At 50.0% G+C, this 20,286-nt stretch overlaps 1 protein-coding gene across 1 annotated transcript in view; it reads left to right on the top strand.

Annotated features, from left to right (window-relative positions):
• Positions 1 to 108: 108 nt before the first annotated feature.
• Positions 109 to 20,286, top strand: part of PtA15_5A497 (uncharacterized protein) — a gene marked incomplete at both ends in the record, with an annotated part of 62,881 nt that continues 42,703 nt past the window's right edge. The window contains one exon of the mRNA XM_053169264.1: positions 109 to 425. Within this exon, the coding sequence (XP_053020479.1) occupies positions 109 to 425 (317 nt within the window). The remainder of the gene's footprint in view (positions 426 to 20,286) is intronic.

The following is a 20,286-nucleotide window of genomic DNA, read 5'->3' as shown; positions in this document are numbered from 1 at the left end:
AAATCTCCAAAAATCACCTCTCTTATTGACAGAACTTCAGCTCTCCCCCCCCATGCCCACAGGCGACCCTCCCCCCATCCCCCCCCACCTGGCATCCCACCGACCGCGATGGCGGGATTAATCAGTAGCAGGAACGACGCGCTGGATCAGGTCGACGCGTCCATGGACGTCAGTATGAACGCGTCTTCGGACCCACCCGCCCCCAGACCCATTCCCAGCAAACCGGCAGCCCCCCCAATCGATGACTCCCCACCCCTCCAGTTTCTCAAGAACCTAGCAGCGGACCCAAATAGGAAGAATCAAAACGGTACCGTTGGTCTAGATGCAGCATCCATGGCATTCCTGATCCAACTCGTGGCGAACGAGGCCGAACAGAAGCGCCAGCTGCAGCTGATTATCGAAGACCTTAGGGACATCCGAGCTAGGTTGACCACTATCGAAGCGGGACAGCTGACGCGCACCGGGCCGCTGACGCGTCCTCCCCCCGCTATTACGAAGTCATACGCGACAACCGCTGCTAAGTCTAAACCCACAAACCCCCCCCCCCTCCACCCACCAAAACTGATATGACCATGGCGCGTCCGGGCATGACTATCATTCACTCTAGGACTGGAACCGCACCGTTGAAAGAGGCCGATGCCGAGAGTGTAGTGAGGAAAACAAACGATGTATTGGAGAAACTGGATGCGAACATCCAGGGGGAAAAAGTCGTGATTAAGGCAGTGCGATTCCTGCCTTCAGGTGATGTGTCTTTCTATTCGAAAAATCGACACCATAAGGAATGGCTGAACAAGAACAAGCATGTGTGGAGCAAGCAGGTCCACCCGGACCTCGAAGCCACCCCCAGCACCTACTCTATCCTTGCACATGGCATCCCTCGGAACTTCAACGTGGAAGGCGCCACCGGCAAAATTACGATTGCTTCGCACAACCAGTTTATAGTGGACAAGATCTTCGAGATGCGATGGCTAGGCGGCTCCCGGGACCCAGCCGACCCCCGCCAGGCAGGCACAGTGGTTATTGCTTTCACGGATCCTGATATAGCTGATGCGTTGGTCAAACAACGCGGCTTATTTTTGAATGGCAGCTTTCACAGAGTCGAACGGTTCAAGAAACTCCCGCCCCAATGCTTCAAGTGTCTCCAGATGGGCCACTTCGGAAAGTGGTGCCGGGCGGATCCTAAGTGCGGGAAGTGTGGCGGAAAGCATGAGACGAGGGACTGTCAGCAGCAAACCGAGACCGCCGGGAAGGTCTGCGTGGTGTGCAGGGACAACGGGAAGGACACTGAAGTTTGGGGATCCCACACGCCGTTTGATAAGGCGTGTGGCGTTAAACGGGCATGGCTTATTTCAAAAAATCATATCCGTCATGAGTAATATAGGCCCCTTGCTAACACCTATTGTTTCCAATAACCAAGTTGTAGATATCCCTTTGCCTGTTGTTCCTTGCAATGCAGACTTTTTGCCCTCCACTGTTGTCCAGTTGAACTGTCACAACAGTCGAGCGACTACGTACAGTATTTTGAATTCTGAGCTGGACTCTGTTTTCATCCTCCTTCTTCAAGAGCCTTGGATAAACCCACTGACATGCTTACCACCGGACCACGAGGGATGGTGGACTTTCTACAGCCCAGAACATCAACCAAAGGATTTTAAGGACAAACACCGAGTGGTGTCGTATGTCCGAAAATCAATAGCTTCTCAGGACATAAGAGTCCTGACGGGTAACAGTAAATTTCTTCTCACTCTGGAACTGACATTGCTGACTAGCTCGCGCTTGCAAGTAATCAATTTGTACAACCAACCAGGTACAGTGATGGGCATCAAGCAGCTGGATGGTTGGCTGCAGCAGCACAACAATCGGCAGATTGCTACCCTGATTGGGATGGACTCCAACCTTCATCACCACTCCTGGAACCCGCCGGGGTGCCGCCATACTCACAAAATGGCTAAGTCCTTGGTTTCTTTGTGCGGAAAAAATGGCTTTAGACTGATCTCACAAAAAGACACCCCTACCTTTGTTTCCAGTAGGGGAGCTAGGACAACAATCGACCTCACATGGGCAAATTTCCTTGCCTCCAAGATGGTCGCCGGTACGGAAACATCCTCGGAAAACCACGGATCGGACCATCAGAAGCTGGTTATTGACATCAATTTTTCACCCCCTCAACCACGTTTTCGAATAATCCCTCCTAAGGCGGCAGAATTGGATAAGGACCGGTTCCGGAAAGACGTCCTAGAATCCTTGACCCAGATAAGTACCTCCGCGGGACCCAGGTCAATCGACCAAGTGGAGGAACTTTTGACTGGCAGTGTTTTCGCCACGTGGCAGAATCAGGGCAGGCGAGCTCGAGTCAACCCAAGCAAAGCCAAGAAATGGTGGGATAAAAGGGTTTTGGACCCCCTGGTCAAGATCAGAAATAAGTGTTGGCGGCTACTCCTAGCAATCCCGACACAGGAGAACTCCGATCAATACAATTTCTGGAACGGCAAATTCAGGGAGGAGGTCAATCACCTCAAGCAGCAGCACTGGCGGGAATTCCTCGCCTCCACCGACTCATCCTCGATTTTCCAAGCCCTCCAATTCACCAAGCCAAGGAGCGGCGGGGGTATCCTGCCCCTCAAGGGCCCAGACGGAGTGTTCACATCGAATAAGGAGGACCAGGCCAGGCTACTGTTTGAAGGGACCTCAGTGGTCAACAGCACCTGTGATATGTCGGATATCCCTCACCCGGAGGAGTCGTCTTTTGTGGTTTACCCACTGATCACAAGGGAAGAGGTCATGAGTATTCTGGGCAGGCTTGCTAAGAAGAAGGCCACGGGGCCAGATCGCATCCCCAACGAATTGCTGACCATATGTGCATCAGAGTTAGCTGACCCGTTGGCCGATCTCTTCAACAGATGCGTAAGGGAAGACTTTTTCCCCACTTCATGGAGGAAGGCCACAACTGTGATCATCCGGAAATTCAACAAACCAGATTACACCACGCCGGGGGCCTATTGGCCCATCGCTCTACTCAGCACCCTCAGTAAGGTTTTCGAGTCCGTCATTGCAGAGAGGCTGACTTTTTGGGCCGAGTCAAAGAGGATCCTGCCAGAAGGCCACACGGGAGGCCGGAGGGGCAGGGGGGGCGAAGACGCCATGATGGCACTAACAATGTGGATCAAGAGGAAGTGGAGGGAGGGAAAGCTGGTCTCGGCTCTCTTTTTAGATGTTAAATCGGCATACCCATCGGTGTATCCGCGCCGGCTGGTTCACTCGCTTTGGCAAAAGGGTTGCCCCACATATCTTTGGAAGATCATCGCAAGATTCCTGGAGGGACGTTCAACCCGTCTTTGGCTGGAAGATTATATATCAGCTGAGTTCCCAGTTGATAAGGGGCTCCCCCAGGGGTCACCTTTATCAGTCATTCTATATATTTTGTACAATGCCGATCTACTGATCCATGATTTTGACTTTGATAAGGACGCGGTGTCCCTAGGTTTCATAGACGATGTCGTCCATTTGGCCGCCGGAAAACAATTAGACGACGCAAACGATAAGCTGGGGAAGCTTGCGGGGAATTCCCTGGACTGGGGAAGGAGCCACGGGGCAATCTTTGACAGCAAGAAAGCCCAATACGTGGTATTTACACATTCAAAAGCAGCCAAGTCTCCCTTTTCTTTCAATGGACAGAGACTCGAGCCTCTGCGCGAGGTAAAATGGTTAGGGATTTGGTTCGACGAAAGGCTAAATTTCTGTAAACAGCACGCCCAAGTCAGGAAGAAAGCGGACGACACTCTAGGACAACTACTGCGCATTGGAGGCGCCAGATGGGGGATCAGGGAGCAGGAAAGAGGGCTCCTCATCTCAGCCGTCCTCGTGCCCAGAGTCCTGTATGGAGTGCAGGTATGGTACACGCGGACTAACAGGCAGAAGGTCGCAAATATTCTGGACCTGATTGAACACTTGGCGGCTCGGTTTGCTTTGGGGGTCCTCAAGTCCACCCCGGTCAAGTACTTGAACAAGTATCGGCCCTTTAGGGCCATCAAAACGACAGCTTTGAACCGTGTTAACAATTATTTCCTCACTAAACTTACCAGGTGTGCGCACGAAGGGAATTCCATCGAGCAGCAGATTAGGGTCGAGCTGGCGCACCCGGCAAGCTCTTTCCCCAGCCCGGCACAGGCAAACCTCAACGTGGAAGCATTGGCGGCCATGGCAACAAAGAATCTGGAGCCAATCCAATTTGTACGGGAAGACAACCCCCCTTGGTACCCACGGCGGCCGTTGGAACTCAGTATTGACAGGGTGTCAAAGGGGGAAGCTAGAGGCGTAGTCTCTTCTTTCATTGAATCACTGAATCCACCCGATCACCTAATCATCTTTACTGACGGCTCTGACCACCCCAAGGAGGGCCTAGGGGCGGCGGCAATCTCATCTGATGGCAAACTATCTAAGATGGCATTTTTAGGTCCAGCAGGCACCGCCTCCAATTTCGAATGTGAGCTGGTGGGAATCAGGCTGGGACTTGAATTGGGAAGGGAAGGCCTGAAAGCTCGGACAATCAAAAAAATTGTGGTATTTACCGACAGCCAGGCGGCTATTGAACGACTGAAGAAACCGGGGGCAGTATTTACTCACACAGATCCAGAAAGTGGCAAATTCTATCCCATTGACAACTGACATTATGATCCGGTGGTGTCCAGGACACGTGGGGGTCGAAGGCAACGAGCTGGCTGACAAAAAGGCGGCAGAGGCCAGGAACCCGGTGCTACTCGACCATTCAATTTGCAACAGCCTCATCTCAGCAAAGGCCAGATTAGGGGTTAAACAACCAATTTGGAAAGGCGCACCCCGGGCAGACTTCCCCACGCAATCAGCTTTTCATCAGCTGCGCTCAAGGCACGTTAATTTGAATTTCTTCCAATTTAAGTGCAAGGCTTCCCCTTTCCCCATATGTGAGAGGTGCGGGGTCCCAGAAACTGTGGATCACTACTTGATAACTTGTTCCAGGTACGATGGAGCGAGGGAGACGGTGCGACGACTTCTACGCAAGAAACGGATATATGCTCTCAACAGCAGGACCCTTCTTGACAACCCCAACGCCTTCAAGGCCACAGAGACTTTCCTCACCACCTCGGCTCGCCTCCCACAATTTCGCAAGGAAGAGGCGCACAACATCACTCGATAATGAACCTATGATTTTTTTTCTTCTTTTTCCCCTTCTCCTTTCTCTCCTATTCTCCCCCGCTCCTCCAACCTGTTGTCCTTTTATTAGTAGCCAAGATTGTACCCACTCAGAATTTTCCGCCATACCTACTATTATGATTTGTTAGTGCTGGTTGTTACATTACCCCAAGCCAGTTTTTCTTCTACATGAATATTCATAGTGCGCAATGTCAAATCAAATCTGCACTCAAAAAAAAAAAAAAAAAAAAAAACCCAACTCCTACACCACCGCTTGAATTCGGGCTTGGGTTGACGATGGCCCAACGTCGCGGTCGGCGAAAGGTTGGGCTGGGTGGGCGCCAACCTGGCCCTGCCCGCCCAGAGTTCGACCGCGTCCATTCCTTGCAACTACCGTGACTAAGCCCCTCAGACCATCCGCACCGGGCGCTAAGTTAGCCCGGATTAGGGCACTTAGTTCGACCCCGCACCCGCATTGGGTTGGATCAACCGGGGATCAACTTAGCCCGGAGCTCCGTTTGGAGCTAGTGGGGTCTAAATTTAGACCCCACTAATCCTGGGACTAATCCCAAAGTGAATATGCATCATGCTTGTTAGCATGAGCTTTATGTGTTTAGGTGCCAAACACATAACATATAGGCACCTAAACACATAACCTCTGACGGCCTCGGACTCGCTAATCCCCACCCATGCGGATGGCCAATCGGATTATCCTATCCCGATCGTAATCCGAGCTAGTTAGCCCGGATTAGGGCACTTAGTACACCCCCGCATCCGCATCGGCTCGGATCAACTTGGGATCAACTTGACCCGGAGCTCCGTTTGGAGCTAGTGGGGTCTACATGTAGACCTCACTAGTCCTCGGACTAAACACACAATGAATATTCAACATGCTCATAAGCATGAGCTCTATGTGTTTAGGTTCCAAACACATAACATACAGGCACCTAAACACATAACCTGCGACAGCCTCGGACCCAATAACCCCCACCCATGCGGTTGGCTGATCGGATTAGCTTATTCCACGCATAATCCGAGCTAGTTAGTCCAAACTAATCTAGCCACCAATGCTGATGCTCTCAGGGACTTAGTGGGTGGGGGAGGGACAAGCTTTGTGCCCTCGGAAAGGGCTACGGAAGCCCTCCCGCGCCCGTTAGGGTTGCTTCAAGCCAGCCGTGTGTGGGTCGGGGGGGGGGGGGCTTTCCACCCCGTGTCCCCCAAGGCTCTGGAGACGCTCCAGAATTCATTCTGGGCTTCGGAAGCTCAAGAGGAGGGAAAACCCCCCGGAGCAGAAGAAAAAAGACGCGAGTGGGGGATCAGTGCTAGACCCATCTACTCTGGCGTAAAACCAAAAGCCTGAGCCTCGCACAATATCCCACTCCTTTTAGTCAAAATGCCTGAGTAGGCTGCTTCGTCCGCATGCTTTTAACTTCCATTTACCCATCTGTCCTCTAATGTGGACAGTAAAGATAGAGATTGATCTAAATGAGCCGTGGAATACTGCCTAATGTAGAGCTTGTAGCAGTTAGATTGCCACCGCCCTAGGGCACATATCTCCTCGGTGCTGATTCCTAGGGCCATGCGCAAGGAGGCCCCTCCCACTTGGAATGAGTGGCCGGATAGCTTGTGAAAGCCGCCTTGTGCCCATGTCTTGGATAGGACCGAAATCACTGCTGCTCGAGTTAGGTGTTGGCGTTCTCCGTCTACGTTGTAACCAAAGAGTGAGGTTTTCTTGCCGCCGGCTTTGTCCAGTCGCCTCTGAACCGCCAGAGTTGGGCAGAGAGCGTGGGGTAGCTTCGCCAGCTTTATATGTTGTGTCTCCCCAGGTTTACAAGTCTTAGCGCTGCGTAGTGTTAGGACAGTTTGGGTTGGATCGATTGTGGAAACATCGGAGGTGAGTAGCTTCATCGACTTGTCTAGCAACCCCTCCTTCGACTCATAAGTCAGTTCCGCTAACCTTGCCATCCCCCAAAACGCCACAAGTGCAAGATCTAGTGTGGCCTTCTCTTCGGAGGTACCCTCGATCAGTTGTTCGGCTAGGAAGAAGAGGTGGTGAAGATGGACCGCCTCTTTCTTCTCTTTCTTGGGTGTTGACGCGTCGGCTTTCGCTGAAGCTTTGAGGAAGATGTCAATACGGTCCTCCCACTGCCTTGGGTAGGGCTTCTTGTGGTAAAAATGCCACGCCTTGAGGCCCGATAGGTATTTCACCAGCGTGGTGGCAGCGACTTCGTGGCCCTCGGGGTTATCGTCGTCTCTCCCAGCCCAACAGCAGAACGTCTCAATATCGCCGTCTGTGAGAGGGAGTTCGAAACCTTCTGGGTATTTCTGGGTCAGACTTTTCTTGAGTTTCTTGACGGCAGTGTTATAGCTTTTTAGCATATTCCAGGCGTACCCCTTGAGGTAGAATTCCTGCTTCTTGGTTGGGTTGAGCGGGTTGGTTCCGTTAGCTGTAAAGTCAGCGATCTTTTTGAGTTCCATTGGGTGTCTGGAGGTGGACACTTAGGGAGTCTCTACGGGGAGTAAAAGATCTCACAGAACTAAGAATGTATTTCTTGATTAGATAGGTCTATCTGGCATATCCAGAGACTGAGGGAAAGAAATAAAAAGGAAACAAAAAGTACCTAAGAGCGGATCTAGGCCGACTCTGGTATGAAACAAATAAAGGATATTTGGTTGTTGAGATAACTGCGGTGCAGCTGGAATCACGTATTCGTGATTTGGACGGAAACGTCTGATGAAGGCAGCTGCTTGAGCAGTCAGTACTGGATCTTCCTTTGTGGAAGTCTAGTAAGGAATGAATCTCTTACTTAGGATCGAACGGCAGAGCGCTTAACACGAGCCGATTCGACTGGCGAGACTTCCGGAGCAGATGGCGTCTGTTTCATCATTCAGCTCACGGTAAGTTCTCTGCTTTGGTCTGATAGGCTCTGCAGCGAGGTACTTACCACCTGAGGTGGGTTGAGTTATCCTGTCGCTGAGGCTGGAACCTTTAGGTTCTGAATTGGCGTCGGTAGCAAGCGTGCTGTAAAGGAAAACAAGTCCTGTCAGCACTGCTTGACCTAGCTATGACGATACAACAGACTTCATACCTTGAATTGGGTAGAGCTTGTTTGTATTGCTTAGGCGCTTCGTCTTGTGTCGACATGGCTAGAAAGGAGCGGAGGATTAGCGTTAGTGTAATCCAATCGCCTGGGAGCGACATGCATATGCATGCGCCTGAGGGTCGCGTGGACTCACCAATCCCCCTTGCGGGGTTAGGGTTAAGATCCTTCCGCTTCCTTTGCTCTGGGACAGAGCCCGAGTCTTGACAGCCCACCGTGCTTCGAGCTGGTAAGGTTGAAGCAATTTCCGACGAGGGTTTGATCCCAATGACGTCAAGAGCTCTGCGAATGGTGACTTGGCCAACGGGCTTGGTGAGGAAGTCCGCGGCGTTCGCGTCTGTGCAAATGTAATTGAGTTGGATAAGCTTGCGGAGGACTAGTTCCCTGACGAAGTGTAGACGGATCGACATATGTTTGGTGCGGAAACTGTTTTGGGACGTTTCACTGTTTGACAGATCTATAGCTCCCCTGTTGTCGACGTGAACTTGAATGTTATGTGGTTCCTCCCTGGTCTTCACTTCGGAGATCAGATTCGATAGCCAAGCCAGTTCTCTTCCGAGGTCAGACAACGCCTTATACTCTGCCTCCGTCGTTGACAAGGAGACTGTAGCCTGCTTTGACGATTTCCAGGCAAGAAGATGCAAGCCTGACAATATTGCAAAGCCTGTAGCGGATCGTTGAGTGTCCGGGCAATTACCCCAGTCCGCGTCAACGAAGGCCTTCAGGGCGTTGTCGGATTGTTTGAGGTAAGTCAAGCCGAGAGTTTTGGTGCCCGATAGGTAGCGGTATACCTGGACTGCCGCATGATAGTGATTGATGCCTGGAGTTTCCAGATACTGGGACAGTGAGCTCACAGCGTAGGCAATATCGGGCCTAGTTAAGACGCTTAGGTAATTAAGAGAGCCGATCAGCGCACGATAGCTGATTCCAGTTTTCCGAAATTCACTTATTTCCTGCGAAGTAGCTCGTCTCAGGTAGGCTTTGGGGCTCAGAGGACAGGTGGCCGGGTGTAGCTTGTCAAAGCCGAACTCTTCTAGTTTCCTCTCAATGAATTGTGCTTGATTGATGTGAAGTCCGTTGGCGGTGCGCTTGATATTCATTCCCAGCAAGAAGTTGGCCTCGCCCATATATTTGATCTTAAACTCTGCCTCCATCTCTTCTTTGAAGACAAGCGGCCTCTTACTGATGATCACGAGATCGTCCACGTGGGCATAGACAAGGGTGTCTTCCTTGCCGGTGATCCCCCAGCGATAGAAGACACATGGGTCCGCGACTGAGATGGAAAATCCAAGTTTCTTCAGGTAAGTCGACAGTCGCTTGTACCAAACTAATGGAGCCTGGCGAAGTCCATATATAGCTTTCTTCAGTTCAAGAACCGTGCCCGGCGGAAAGTCCAAGCCTGGCGGAGGCAGCAGCGTGACTTTGTCGTCCAGAGGGCACATTAGGAACGCGCTCCTTACATCGAGCTGGTGGATTTCTAAATCGTTGGCGACTGCGAAGGAAAGAAGCAACCGAAGAGAGCAGGGTCTTCCTGTAGGGGCATATCTAGCTTCGAAGTTGACACCGTGCGTCTGCCTGAAACCCTGAGCGCAGATACGCGCCTTGAACTCGATGACCTGATTGTCGGGTCCTAACTTCTTGCGAAATGCCCAGGTAGCGGGAATAGGTGCGTCCTCCGGCGTTCGGAGTCGTTGAAGCCATACTTCATGCTGCATCATATTCGCCACCTCCTTCAGCTCGGCTTCCTTCCAGCGGAGCAACTCGGCAGACTGCATTGCCTGCCGGTGGTTTTGCGGCTCAATGCTTGCAGTCGTATGTAGGAGTTGACAACGACTGTAGTTCCTGATGTTGGCTGGGTCAATGTCACTTGTTATTAGCTTCGGGTGTCGCGGACCTATAACTTTGATGGTGCGGGTCGATCTCGGTAGCTCCGGTGGCAGCTGAGAATGTTCGGCTTGTTCTTGCTGTAGTTGCTCATGCTCGTCCTGGTCATCGTTATCACCGAGTCTAGGGCCCGGAGGTAACTCGTCAAGTATCCTGGCTATATCGTCCTCCTCCTCTTGAATCTCCTGATCATGGCGGCGCTGCTCGTCAGTGTTGTCGTCTTCAGAGAACGGGAGAGGATCGGTTTCGGTGAAGCTAGGAAGCTTCTCCAGTCCGTACACATTCAGGCTCTTGTTCATGGCCGGAAATTCTGGAAAAGTTACCTCATCAAAGTGAACGTGTTTAGATGTGACAAAGGATTTATCCGCAGGTCAATAGATTCTGTACGATGAGAACTGGTTGTCGTAGCCAACCATGATCCCGTCCCAGGAGATAGCATCAAATTTTGCATTGCAATTCGCCTTCGGCTTCACAATCCATGCACGACAACCGAAGGGTCGAAAGAACCGCATGTTTGGCTTGATCCAAAACATGATCTCCATTGGCGACGCTTGACTTTTGGCAAGAGAGGGGAGGCAATTCGTTGTTGCTGTAGCGGTCTTTACCGCCTCACCCCACCATTCCGGAGCCATATTGGCTTGCATCATGAGAGTTCGAGTCATCTCAATTACCGTTTGATTTGCACGTTCAGCAAAGCAATTATGCTGAGGGGTGTATGGCAGGGAAATTACGTGTTGGATACCAGCGTCCTTGAGAATCGCGCCAAGAGCTTTGCTCACAAATTCGCCGCCACCATCTGAGACCAGTTTCTTGATAGGATTGCCAGTCTGCTTCTCGAAAAACGCCTTGAATTCAAGAATTGCGCTTGGGGCGTCACTTTTTAGCTTGAGGATCTCCGTGTGAATGTATCCGGAGTACTGGTCAACCAAGGTTAGAAAATAGCGCGCGCCACCATTAGTAGCTGGGGTGATCGGTCCGACTAGGTCTGCGTGAACCGCTTCCAGAGCAGCTACGGTGGCCTTGAAATGGCTGTTGAATGGGAGGCGAGTTGTCTTTCCCTTCATGCACGCATTGCAGGCTTTTGTGGCCTCGGAGGGGAAAGTCTCGTTGAGCATGGTCTCAATCCGCTTCTTACTGGCGTGTCCCATTCTTTGGTGCCACAGTTCGAAGTCGTTTGGTTTGGCGGGAGCTTTGAACTCAGTCAGGTGAGTGACAGGCTGGTCCTGAATATCTCGTAGGCCAATTAACTCAAAGATTGAGTTGCTCGTGTCGATCATGAGCGCCAAAAGGTTATCGATTTTTACCTCGAAGCCGCATGGAGCCGGAGAAATGACCGCTGAGTTTTCCATCAGTTGCGCGAATGAGAGCAAGCACCTGGTGAGATTAGGGACGTAGAGAGCATCCTTCAATACAACTGTGGCTCCATTATCAAATCTTAGAGTCGCTGAGCCCTTGGCAACGGCAAATAGCTCGTTTTTATCCCATTTGTTACCAGTGGCGATACTGATTTGAACTGGAGTAGTCGTATCAAACATGTCGATTGAGTTAAGCATGTGGTTGCTAGCACCAGAGTCCAGCACCATGCGCAGTTTTTCTTCGGTCTGCTTGAGTCCGGTCACATAGCCGAAGGTAGGGCGCACAATGTTAGCCGATGTCGACGATTCAGGAGCAGAAGTGGTGACTAGTCCAGTAGGATTGGGAGCCGTTTTCGCTTTCTTGTAGAGTCCAGGGTGTAAGGTCCAGCAATTCTCCTCCGTGTGTGAGGTTGCGAGAGGATTATGTTGTTTATTGGTACAGGGATGCGGATTAAAACGTCGTTTACGCTGATTGTTGTTGTTCCCTGAACCTCTCTGCGTATGCGTAGAGAGGGCTGTTGAAGAGCTAGCTTCCATTGGCTCTTCACGATTCATCGTGGCGGATACTGCATCATGGTGAGCGATATCTCGAAGCTTGGCGATTATTTGCTTAGGATGTGCGAGTAAATCCGCATTGCTGATTAGGGTTTCCATTAAAGATGGCCTCTTGCGCATGATTCGGGCAATTATAGTGCAGCTGAGGATGGTATCTGGCACATCAAGTCCCATCGCAGCGAATTCGGCCAACATAGCTTCAAGTTGAGAGATATATCGATTTATGTCGTCCTTGTACTGTATGTCCTCCCATTTTCGCCACGCGTGGTAGATGGCTAGCACTGAGGCCGAAGCATATTTGCCTTTCAGCTCCTTCCAGATTGCGAAGGCATCGTGGATGTTCTGATCAGTAATGATATGATTATAGATGTCATCCTCGATGTGACCGCTGAGAATCGCTGAGGCTCGCACGTATTCCAGCTTGACTTCCTCCAAGGCATTAGCGGGCAACGGTTGTTCAATACACTTGAGTAAGCTTTTGACTGCAAGGTAGGTCTTGACTTTGCGTTGCCAAATCGGGAAGTTGTCTCCGTTGAATGTAGGGCATTTGAAGATGTCCCTATCATCGCTGGTGGTAGACGTGAGCGGAGCCGTGGATGATGAGCCAGCGGGATTCTGTCTAGTTCCGGCCATGGGGATCCGCTCTTAATCCGTGAGGGAGAGATCGGTAGGTTCGGCGATCGAGACTGTAAATCTAAAAGATCTCACAGAACTAAGAATGTATTTCTTGATTAGATAGGTCTATCTGGCATATCCAGAGACTGAGGGAAAGAAATAAAAAGGAAACAAAAAGTACCTAAGAGCGGATCTAGGCCGACTCTGGTATGAAACAAATAAAGGATATTTGGTTGTTGAGATAACTGCGGTGCAGCTGGAATCACGTATTCGTGATTTGGACGGAAACGTCTGATGAAGGCAGCTGCTTGAGCAGTCAGTACTGGATCTTCCTTTGTGGAAGTCTAGTAAGGAATGAATCTCTTACTTAGGATCGAACGGCGGAGCGCTTAACACGAGCCGATTCGACTGGCGAGACTTCCGGAGCAGATGGCGTCTGTTTCATCATTCAGCTCACGGTAAGTTCTCTGCTTTGGTCTGATAGGCTCTGCAGCGAGGTACTTACCACCTGAGGTGGGTTGAGTTATCCTGTTGCTGAGGCTGGAACCTTTAGGTTCTGAATTGGCGTCGGTAGCAAGCGTGCTGTAAAGGAAAACAAGTCCTGTCAGCACTGCTTGACCTAGCTATGACGATACAACAGACTTCATACCTTGAATTGGGTAGAGCTTGTTTGTATCGCTTAGGCGCTTCGTCTTGTGTCGACGTGGCTAGAAAGGAGCGGAGGATTAGCGTTAGCGTAATCCAACCGCCTGGGAGCGACATGCATATGCATGCGCCTGAGGGTCGCGTGGACTCACCAATCCCCCTTGCGGGGTTAGGGTTAAGATCCTTCCGCTTCCTTTGCTCTGGGACGGAGCCCGAGTCTTGACAGGGAGGACTTCTTGCTTGGGCGGTCGGCCACAAAGGGTTCTGCCCTGTCTGGCTCAATACTTCATGCGACACCATGAACAGAAAGGAGGTAGGGAGCGGTATGCATTTATTGATTACAGGTTTCTCCGCACTACATGTTACGGCTGTTCTAATGTTGCCAAAACAGGAGGTCTAGGTCTAGCGGTAACATAATTGGGAGCTGAAACTCGTTCCCTAGCCCTGTTTTGTCCCCTCTGGAGAGCGCATCTGCCTTGTTCTTGGCCAATGTGACTCTCCTTGCCACAATATCTATCTGCAATTCCACCAAGATTTTCTGAATGGCTTTCCATTCTTCGTTGACATGGAAGTCATGCGATCTTCGGTTGCGTATAGCGGCCTCGGTCGTAGTGTTGTCGGTCCAGACAATGAAAGTCTTGCCGGCTCGGACTCCGAGTCTCTGGAGCATACAGATCCTGATACGAATTGCTACCGTTTCCACCCAGGCGATGTTTCTGCGTGGTTTGGAAACTCCTTCCCAACCTTCCGCCAGCTGGAATCGGGCCCAGTGTTGGCCAACTAGGACGCCTATGCCATAGCTGGTCGATGCGTCGCGCATCCAACCAATTTTGGTTGCCTCTGGGTTGGGAATGATGCGGGTCTCTTTGAAAGAGCACAACGTCAACAGCCAGTGTTCTAGGTCCAATTTCACGGTAGCTGTGACGGGGCGCTTCGCCTTTTTGTTCTTCCAGCTCTTCAACCACACGTAGAGTCCACAGAGGTAGCACCTCAGTTGTGGGAGGAGGTAGGAGACGTGGTTTAAACGTCCTGCTAAGACCTCTACCTGGTTATAGAGGAATTTCTTCTTGGGAGCCTGGAATTTGCGGATCTGAGTCAATTGCTCTTGCAATTTCCCTGGTGGTAGGCGCACCGTTTTCCGTGTTCCGTTCCAAATGAAGCCAATGAACTTCTGTTCTTCGGCGAAGTTGCAGAACTTCTCTTCATTTGTCTTCACCCCTAATTGGGCGGACCGACTGACCACTTCAGTCATGTCTACAGACGATTTGAGTTCTTTGACAAACAGGTTGTCGTCAACCCAACGGAAAACGGTAACGAGGTCGAACTCCTTCATCATCAGCAAGGGTGAAAGCGCTGCGCTTCAAAAAGCGCAGCGCAGCGTGAAGCGCAGCGGTTTTGGTGGCCGCTGCGCTGCGCTGAAAGTAGCGGCCCCGCCCGCTGCGCTACCGCTTTTTGGGTCTGGCAAGAAGCGGGGACCCGCTACTTTCAGCGGTAGCGCAGCGGAACCATCGCTGCGCTACCGCTTTTTGACCTGGCCGCGTAGCGCTCCCCCGCTGCCAGCCAAAAAAGCGCAGCGCAGCGCAAAGCGCAGCTGTTTTGGTGGCCGCTGCGCGGCGCTGAAAAGAGCGGCCCAGTCCGCTGCGCTACCGCTTTTTGGGTCGGGGAAAAAGCGGGCCCCCGCTATTTTCAGCGGTAGCGCAGCGGGACTGGCGCTGCGCTAGCGCTTTTTGGGCTGACCGCGCAGCGGTTCCCCGCTGCGCTGCGCTAAAAGACCGCTTTTTTGTAGCGCAGCGCAGTGTTTCAGCCTTGTCATCAGGTGTTTCCACACATCCGCTGGGCGACCGAAATACCCGCAGCCGGCCACCCCGCCAAAAGTGATTCTTGTATCTACGTAGAGCTGATTGTTGAAATCTTGGACTAATAGGTATGGCCACTGGTCCTTTGCTGTTGGGATCTGGCGGTAAGCCTTTTCCCAGTCGAAAGGCGCTAGTAAGCAAGGTTTCGTACGGCCTCAGAAGAAACTGGAGACTTGGTTGAAATCATCCCAGGTTGTTGGGAAATTATCCGCGTCCACGAAGGAATTGACGGACGGAACTATGGGGTCGTCTCGCGGGAAAGAGAGGTCGTTGATCGGGCGTAACGACCCGTCACCGTTGATGACTGCCCCAAGGGGGTTGGAACGGAAGAAGGGGAAATGCTTGTGTACCTCTTCATGAGTATACGGTCCGAACATGCGCTTTGCTGCCACTTCCTTCTGGATGGATGCCTCAATTTTGTCTCTTGCCAATAACGCAGATGCGTGGTTTGGTGGGGTAAAATGCCAAAGACCCTCGCATTCGTGCTGGGGGATTCCCTGAGGGAAACCGTACTCGAAGCCGTTGAGTACGTCTTGGAACTCGGGGAGGAGGTCCGCTTCTGTGAGCGCCTCTCTCCACTTTGGAAGGTTCATTTTGCATGAAACCTTTATTGGCCAGGGGCAACCCATAGGCAAGTTATTCCCTTCAATAGGACTAGAGGCCAGGGCGGCTTCGCCGCTGCAGATCCAAGGTTCAGATTTTCACCCTCTGTGTTTGATACCCCTGCCAAAATACATAGCTCTACATATCCCTCATATACCAGCCAGAAATAGCAACCAATTCACAGTTCACTCACTATTGAATTGTCTCACACCACCCATTTGAATGATAAATATATCCAGTCTCCAGGAAAAGCTTCATCAGCCAAGGACTTGTACTATATGCAGGCAAATTCAGGATTAATCACACAAAAGACATGATTATAATTGTTCACAACAATGTTTCTAATCCTCATCAACCAAATTAAATCACCTCAATCTTTCAACAGTTGAAAAATCACACCTTTCAACTTGATCCAACAATAACAAAAATTCACAATTGTGCAAGTTTCCATGAATCAAAATCTTAAAGGAAACTTCAAATGCCAATTATACAACTTCCTATCTTTTGCTTCTGTGTAATCTGGAGCAGAGGGCACAGGGTGGTGGCCAAGCAAGAGAAGGGAGCAGGAGGAGGAGGAGGCTGTCAGTGTTGGACCAGGAGCTGATATTGAATTGGATGGCCTCAAGCACAAAGCTGTACCCAGATCAGACCAAAAATGCCAATGGCCAATTATGGTACAAGCTGAAAAAGCTCATTTCCTAATGAAAGATGATGGAGTGGGTGATGGCAGTCCAAAATCTACGCTTTTTGAGCTTTTGTCTTCTGCCTAATGGATGCAATACTCAAGTTCTAGGATGGGGAAGCTCAGGACCAATGAGGCACAGTCTTAGGAGAGTACATAAAAGATTAAATTTGAAAGCAATGTAATTTACATGGCAAAAGAGACTCCTTCATACCACATTAGAAGAAGTGAGAAAGATAAATTACAGCTCCTGAATGAACAGCAGAATTATACACAGTGTGAGACAAAGAAAGTTTCTGACACCTCTCACATTGGACAGTTCTATGTGAGATATTCTAAAGAGAAAACAATGCTGGGTTGCGGGTGTTGAGATTTCTTCTGTCAGCCTTAGAGTCATCACAGCTGACCTAAAAGCTGCCTGTTCTACCTTTGTTACATATAAATTACTTTATATCTTTTTCATCTTAAGAGATAACCTTGTTTTGACTTCATATTCTGTTTCCTCATGCAATTTTAACCCTAGTTACAACTTATAAATTCCTTGTAACTATACTCCTTCCCTGAGTTACTGAGTTATGGCGCCCTTGCGCAGTTGTGACGTGTCAGCGCTACCAGGCGCGCCAAACCACATGTAAATATGTAAATTACATAAGCAAACTGTGAAAATTTTCGTAGTCAGGATCCCCCTTGCCTGAGGCGGATCTACAGACTCCAGCACACCAGAACCACCACCCAGATAACCCCAGGATCACCACCAAAGAGCCTACTCTACTCCCAGTATACCTACCGTCACAGGCGCCTAGGATATTGACAGTAAGTAACCTCTTTCACTGAACCTTGATTATCTCAGAGGTACAACTCTGTGTCTTGCTTGATCTGCCTTTTCTTCTTGCTTTGCCTCCTCCTTGATCACAGGGCTGTCCCTCCACTTCTACAGGCCTTTGCCTCCATCTTGATCTTAGGGCTGTCCCTTATAATCACTTGGCCTTTGCCTCAAAATCTAGGTTGCAGGGCTGTCCCTCAGGTTTCCCATTAAGAACCTTGACTGTCCAGAGAGAAGTCTAAAAAACTGTGGCTGGATTAAACTTATCTAATCCAGATACCCTCCTGAGAGGAAGCTGTAGCACTTCTAGCACAGATTAGCAGCACTCTTCTGAAGAGTAGCATTGCCAGTGGACGTGCATTCCCACTAGAATAACCTAGTACTTCTCTTCTATCTTATCCTACTTGGTTTCTTTCTCTCTCTTTCTCTTTTTCTCTTACAGTTGTATTTTCTTTATCCCAAGAAATCAAACTGTTGTCCCCCATTTCTTGTGTCCTGCTGTCACTATAGAGACTCAGGCTCACAATTGGGGGCCTCATCAGGAAAATTACTCACCTTTTCATAATTCTAGACTGCTATAAAGCCAAAGGACTGATCCTCCTGACTAAATCAAACAAAAAACTCTTAAAAATTCGAAAAAATCACTTAAAAAAAATTTTTCTACATATCCTACTAACGCTGAAAATCTTCTAAAATTATCCCAAATTGCTCTTATATTGATAAAATTCCTAACTGAACCCTTGAAAAAAATTTTTTACGTCCTGTGTACTCGTGAAAGTGCAGAATTGCGACTCCTCCGCGCCGCTATTCATCCCTTCGTCGGACTTATCCTCCCCAGAACCCTCCATATCTTCGAATCAAGAGGAGATAGAGAAAAACGGAGTACGCTCAAAAGATTTTCCGCCTTCTTATCTATAATTGCCGAAGTTGACCGTAAAAAAATTCGTGACGGCGCAGACTAGCGCAGAAGACGAAAACTACGACGATAGAATAGTGACAAACCCGCGCAACGGCAATTTTATCAGTAGCTTGTTGTGGACCCCTATTGCTACTGCAAGAGCACAAAAAACTCGTCGAAAGAAGACTGTTGCTCCCGTCAATATAGCCGAGTGGAACTCTAATTCCTCAGCGAAGTCAAGCGCAAAGGAAAATAAGAAAAAAACCTCTTCTACTACGCGGAAAAGCAAGAGAATTTCTGCTAAAGCTAAATCCTCAGGTACTTAACCTTTAAAAAATCCTTATTCTTCTTTTCCTACTCGACTACCAACTTTCCTACACGTGCTCACCATGCCTCCTCACCTTAGAAATGGCAGAGACCTCTCAGCAGAACAGCGCCTCCGCTACCGCCTCAGTCCAGCCGCCGAGGAAAGGCTTCGAAGAGCTAGAGTCAGCATTGCCGCCGCTCCAAGAGGATTTCCTCAAGTTCCCGGAGGAGGAGCCGCTTCCCCCAGACACAGGGATCCCTCCGGCGCTATACCAGGCGAGAGAGACATCAATAGCTCTAGCCTCAAACAGGTCCACGCCGGTACCGCGCCCAGTAGACAGGGAACAAATGATCCCTACGGCGAATTATCCTCAGAAGGATCAACCGCCCTCCCAGCCTACCAACCCCGAGGGTATGAGGCCGAATGCCTCCCCCAGTTTAGCCCTCCTTCCGCCCATTCAGAACCCACGACGGGAAGAGTCTTCCGGCCCGATGGATCTGATCCCAGAAGAAATGGAGCTGACAGGCCTCATCAACCTCTTCAACGATCAATTCGACATGTTTGTCCGAGCGAGAGAGGCGCAGAACACGGCCTCGATGAAGAGACTCCTCTCCCAAGCTTCGATGACGCAAGAAATGATTATAGAGCTGGTTGGGAGAGCAGACGCTATCCGTCTATGCCAAGAATGGATCCCCAACGAGGAGCTCCATCAATTGAATCAATCTCTGGCGCAACAGAACCCGGCAGATCAAACAATCCGCCACCATTCGCAGCTAGCCGTAGCGCCTCACGCCAACTATCAACCAATGATAGCCACGCCGACTCCGGAGCCTACGGGCTTACAGTACCGAGTACCAACGCAGGAGTTCCAGGGTCCTACCCCTTCCAACCGTCAGGAACTTCCACAACCGCGTCCAGAAGGTCAGATTTACCACGGCCCTCAAATGCCGCAGCAACCACCACCGCCGCCGCCGCCGCCGCAAGCGCTCCAAGTGAGGCCAATACCAGCTTCTATACCGCGAGAGGTGGTTCAATTGTTCCGCCCCAGCCCTCATTATCAACCTGGCGGGGTCAATCCACCCCATTATCCTCACACCCAGCAAGGATACGCAGACCACAACCCCCCTCATCCTCAAGACAATTGGAGAGGATCAGGGAGGAACTGGAGACGCCCCCAGGACAACACTCAGAGAGTACTAGAGATAGGAGAATACCTGATGAGAGCCACACGAGGAGTGAGGAGAATCTATGGAAGCGGGAGAGCCAGAGGGAGAGGCCCTTACTAGATGAATCTTTACCCAAAAGTTCCTTAAGTAGTGATTCACCACTAGGCCTCAGTTTAGATATTGATAATCTCTCTGATCCTTCAAATAGAGAATTTTTTCTCAATAACCTTAACTCTGAAATGTCTAGAAATGGTCCTTTGTTCCTAGAAGAAAAATTACAAGTCTTTTTCTCTAAATTTCTCTCTGAATTATCTGGTACTGTTGAAACCATTCCTGGTACTCTTCTTGAATCTTGTGTCAGCAATTTTAAAGATGTCCTGAATCATTCCATTCTTGATCTATTTAAAAATGAATTCATCCCCTTTTTGCTTGATCAAATCCTGAACAACATAGGAGAAAGTGCCAGAGAGAAGTCCACAGTGAATAACAATGTGTTAGAACAACTGAAAAAACACATAGATGATAAGTTTGAGACAGTTCAAGATTTGATTCTGGTAAATGAATCACAATGTCATTCTAACATGGATACAATTGGCCAAAATCTGAAAGATTTTGAAGAGAAAGTGA

This window comes from Puccinia triticina, chromosome 5A, assembly GCF_026914185.1.
Source record: "Puccinia triticina chromosome 5A, complete sequence".
Taxonomy (NCBI): domain Eukaryota; kingdom Fungi; phylum Basidiomycota; class Pucciniomycetes; order Pucciniales; family Pucciniaceae; genus Puccinia; species Puccinia triticina.
Note: the sequence above shows the minus strand (reverse complement) of the source record. Positions and strands in the feature narration are given on the sequence as shown.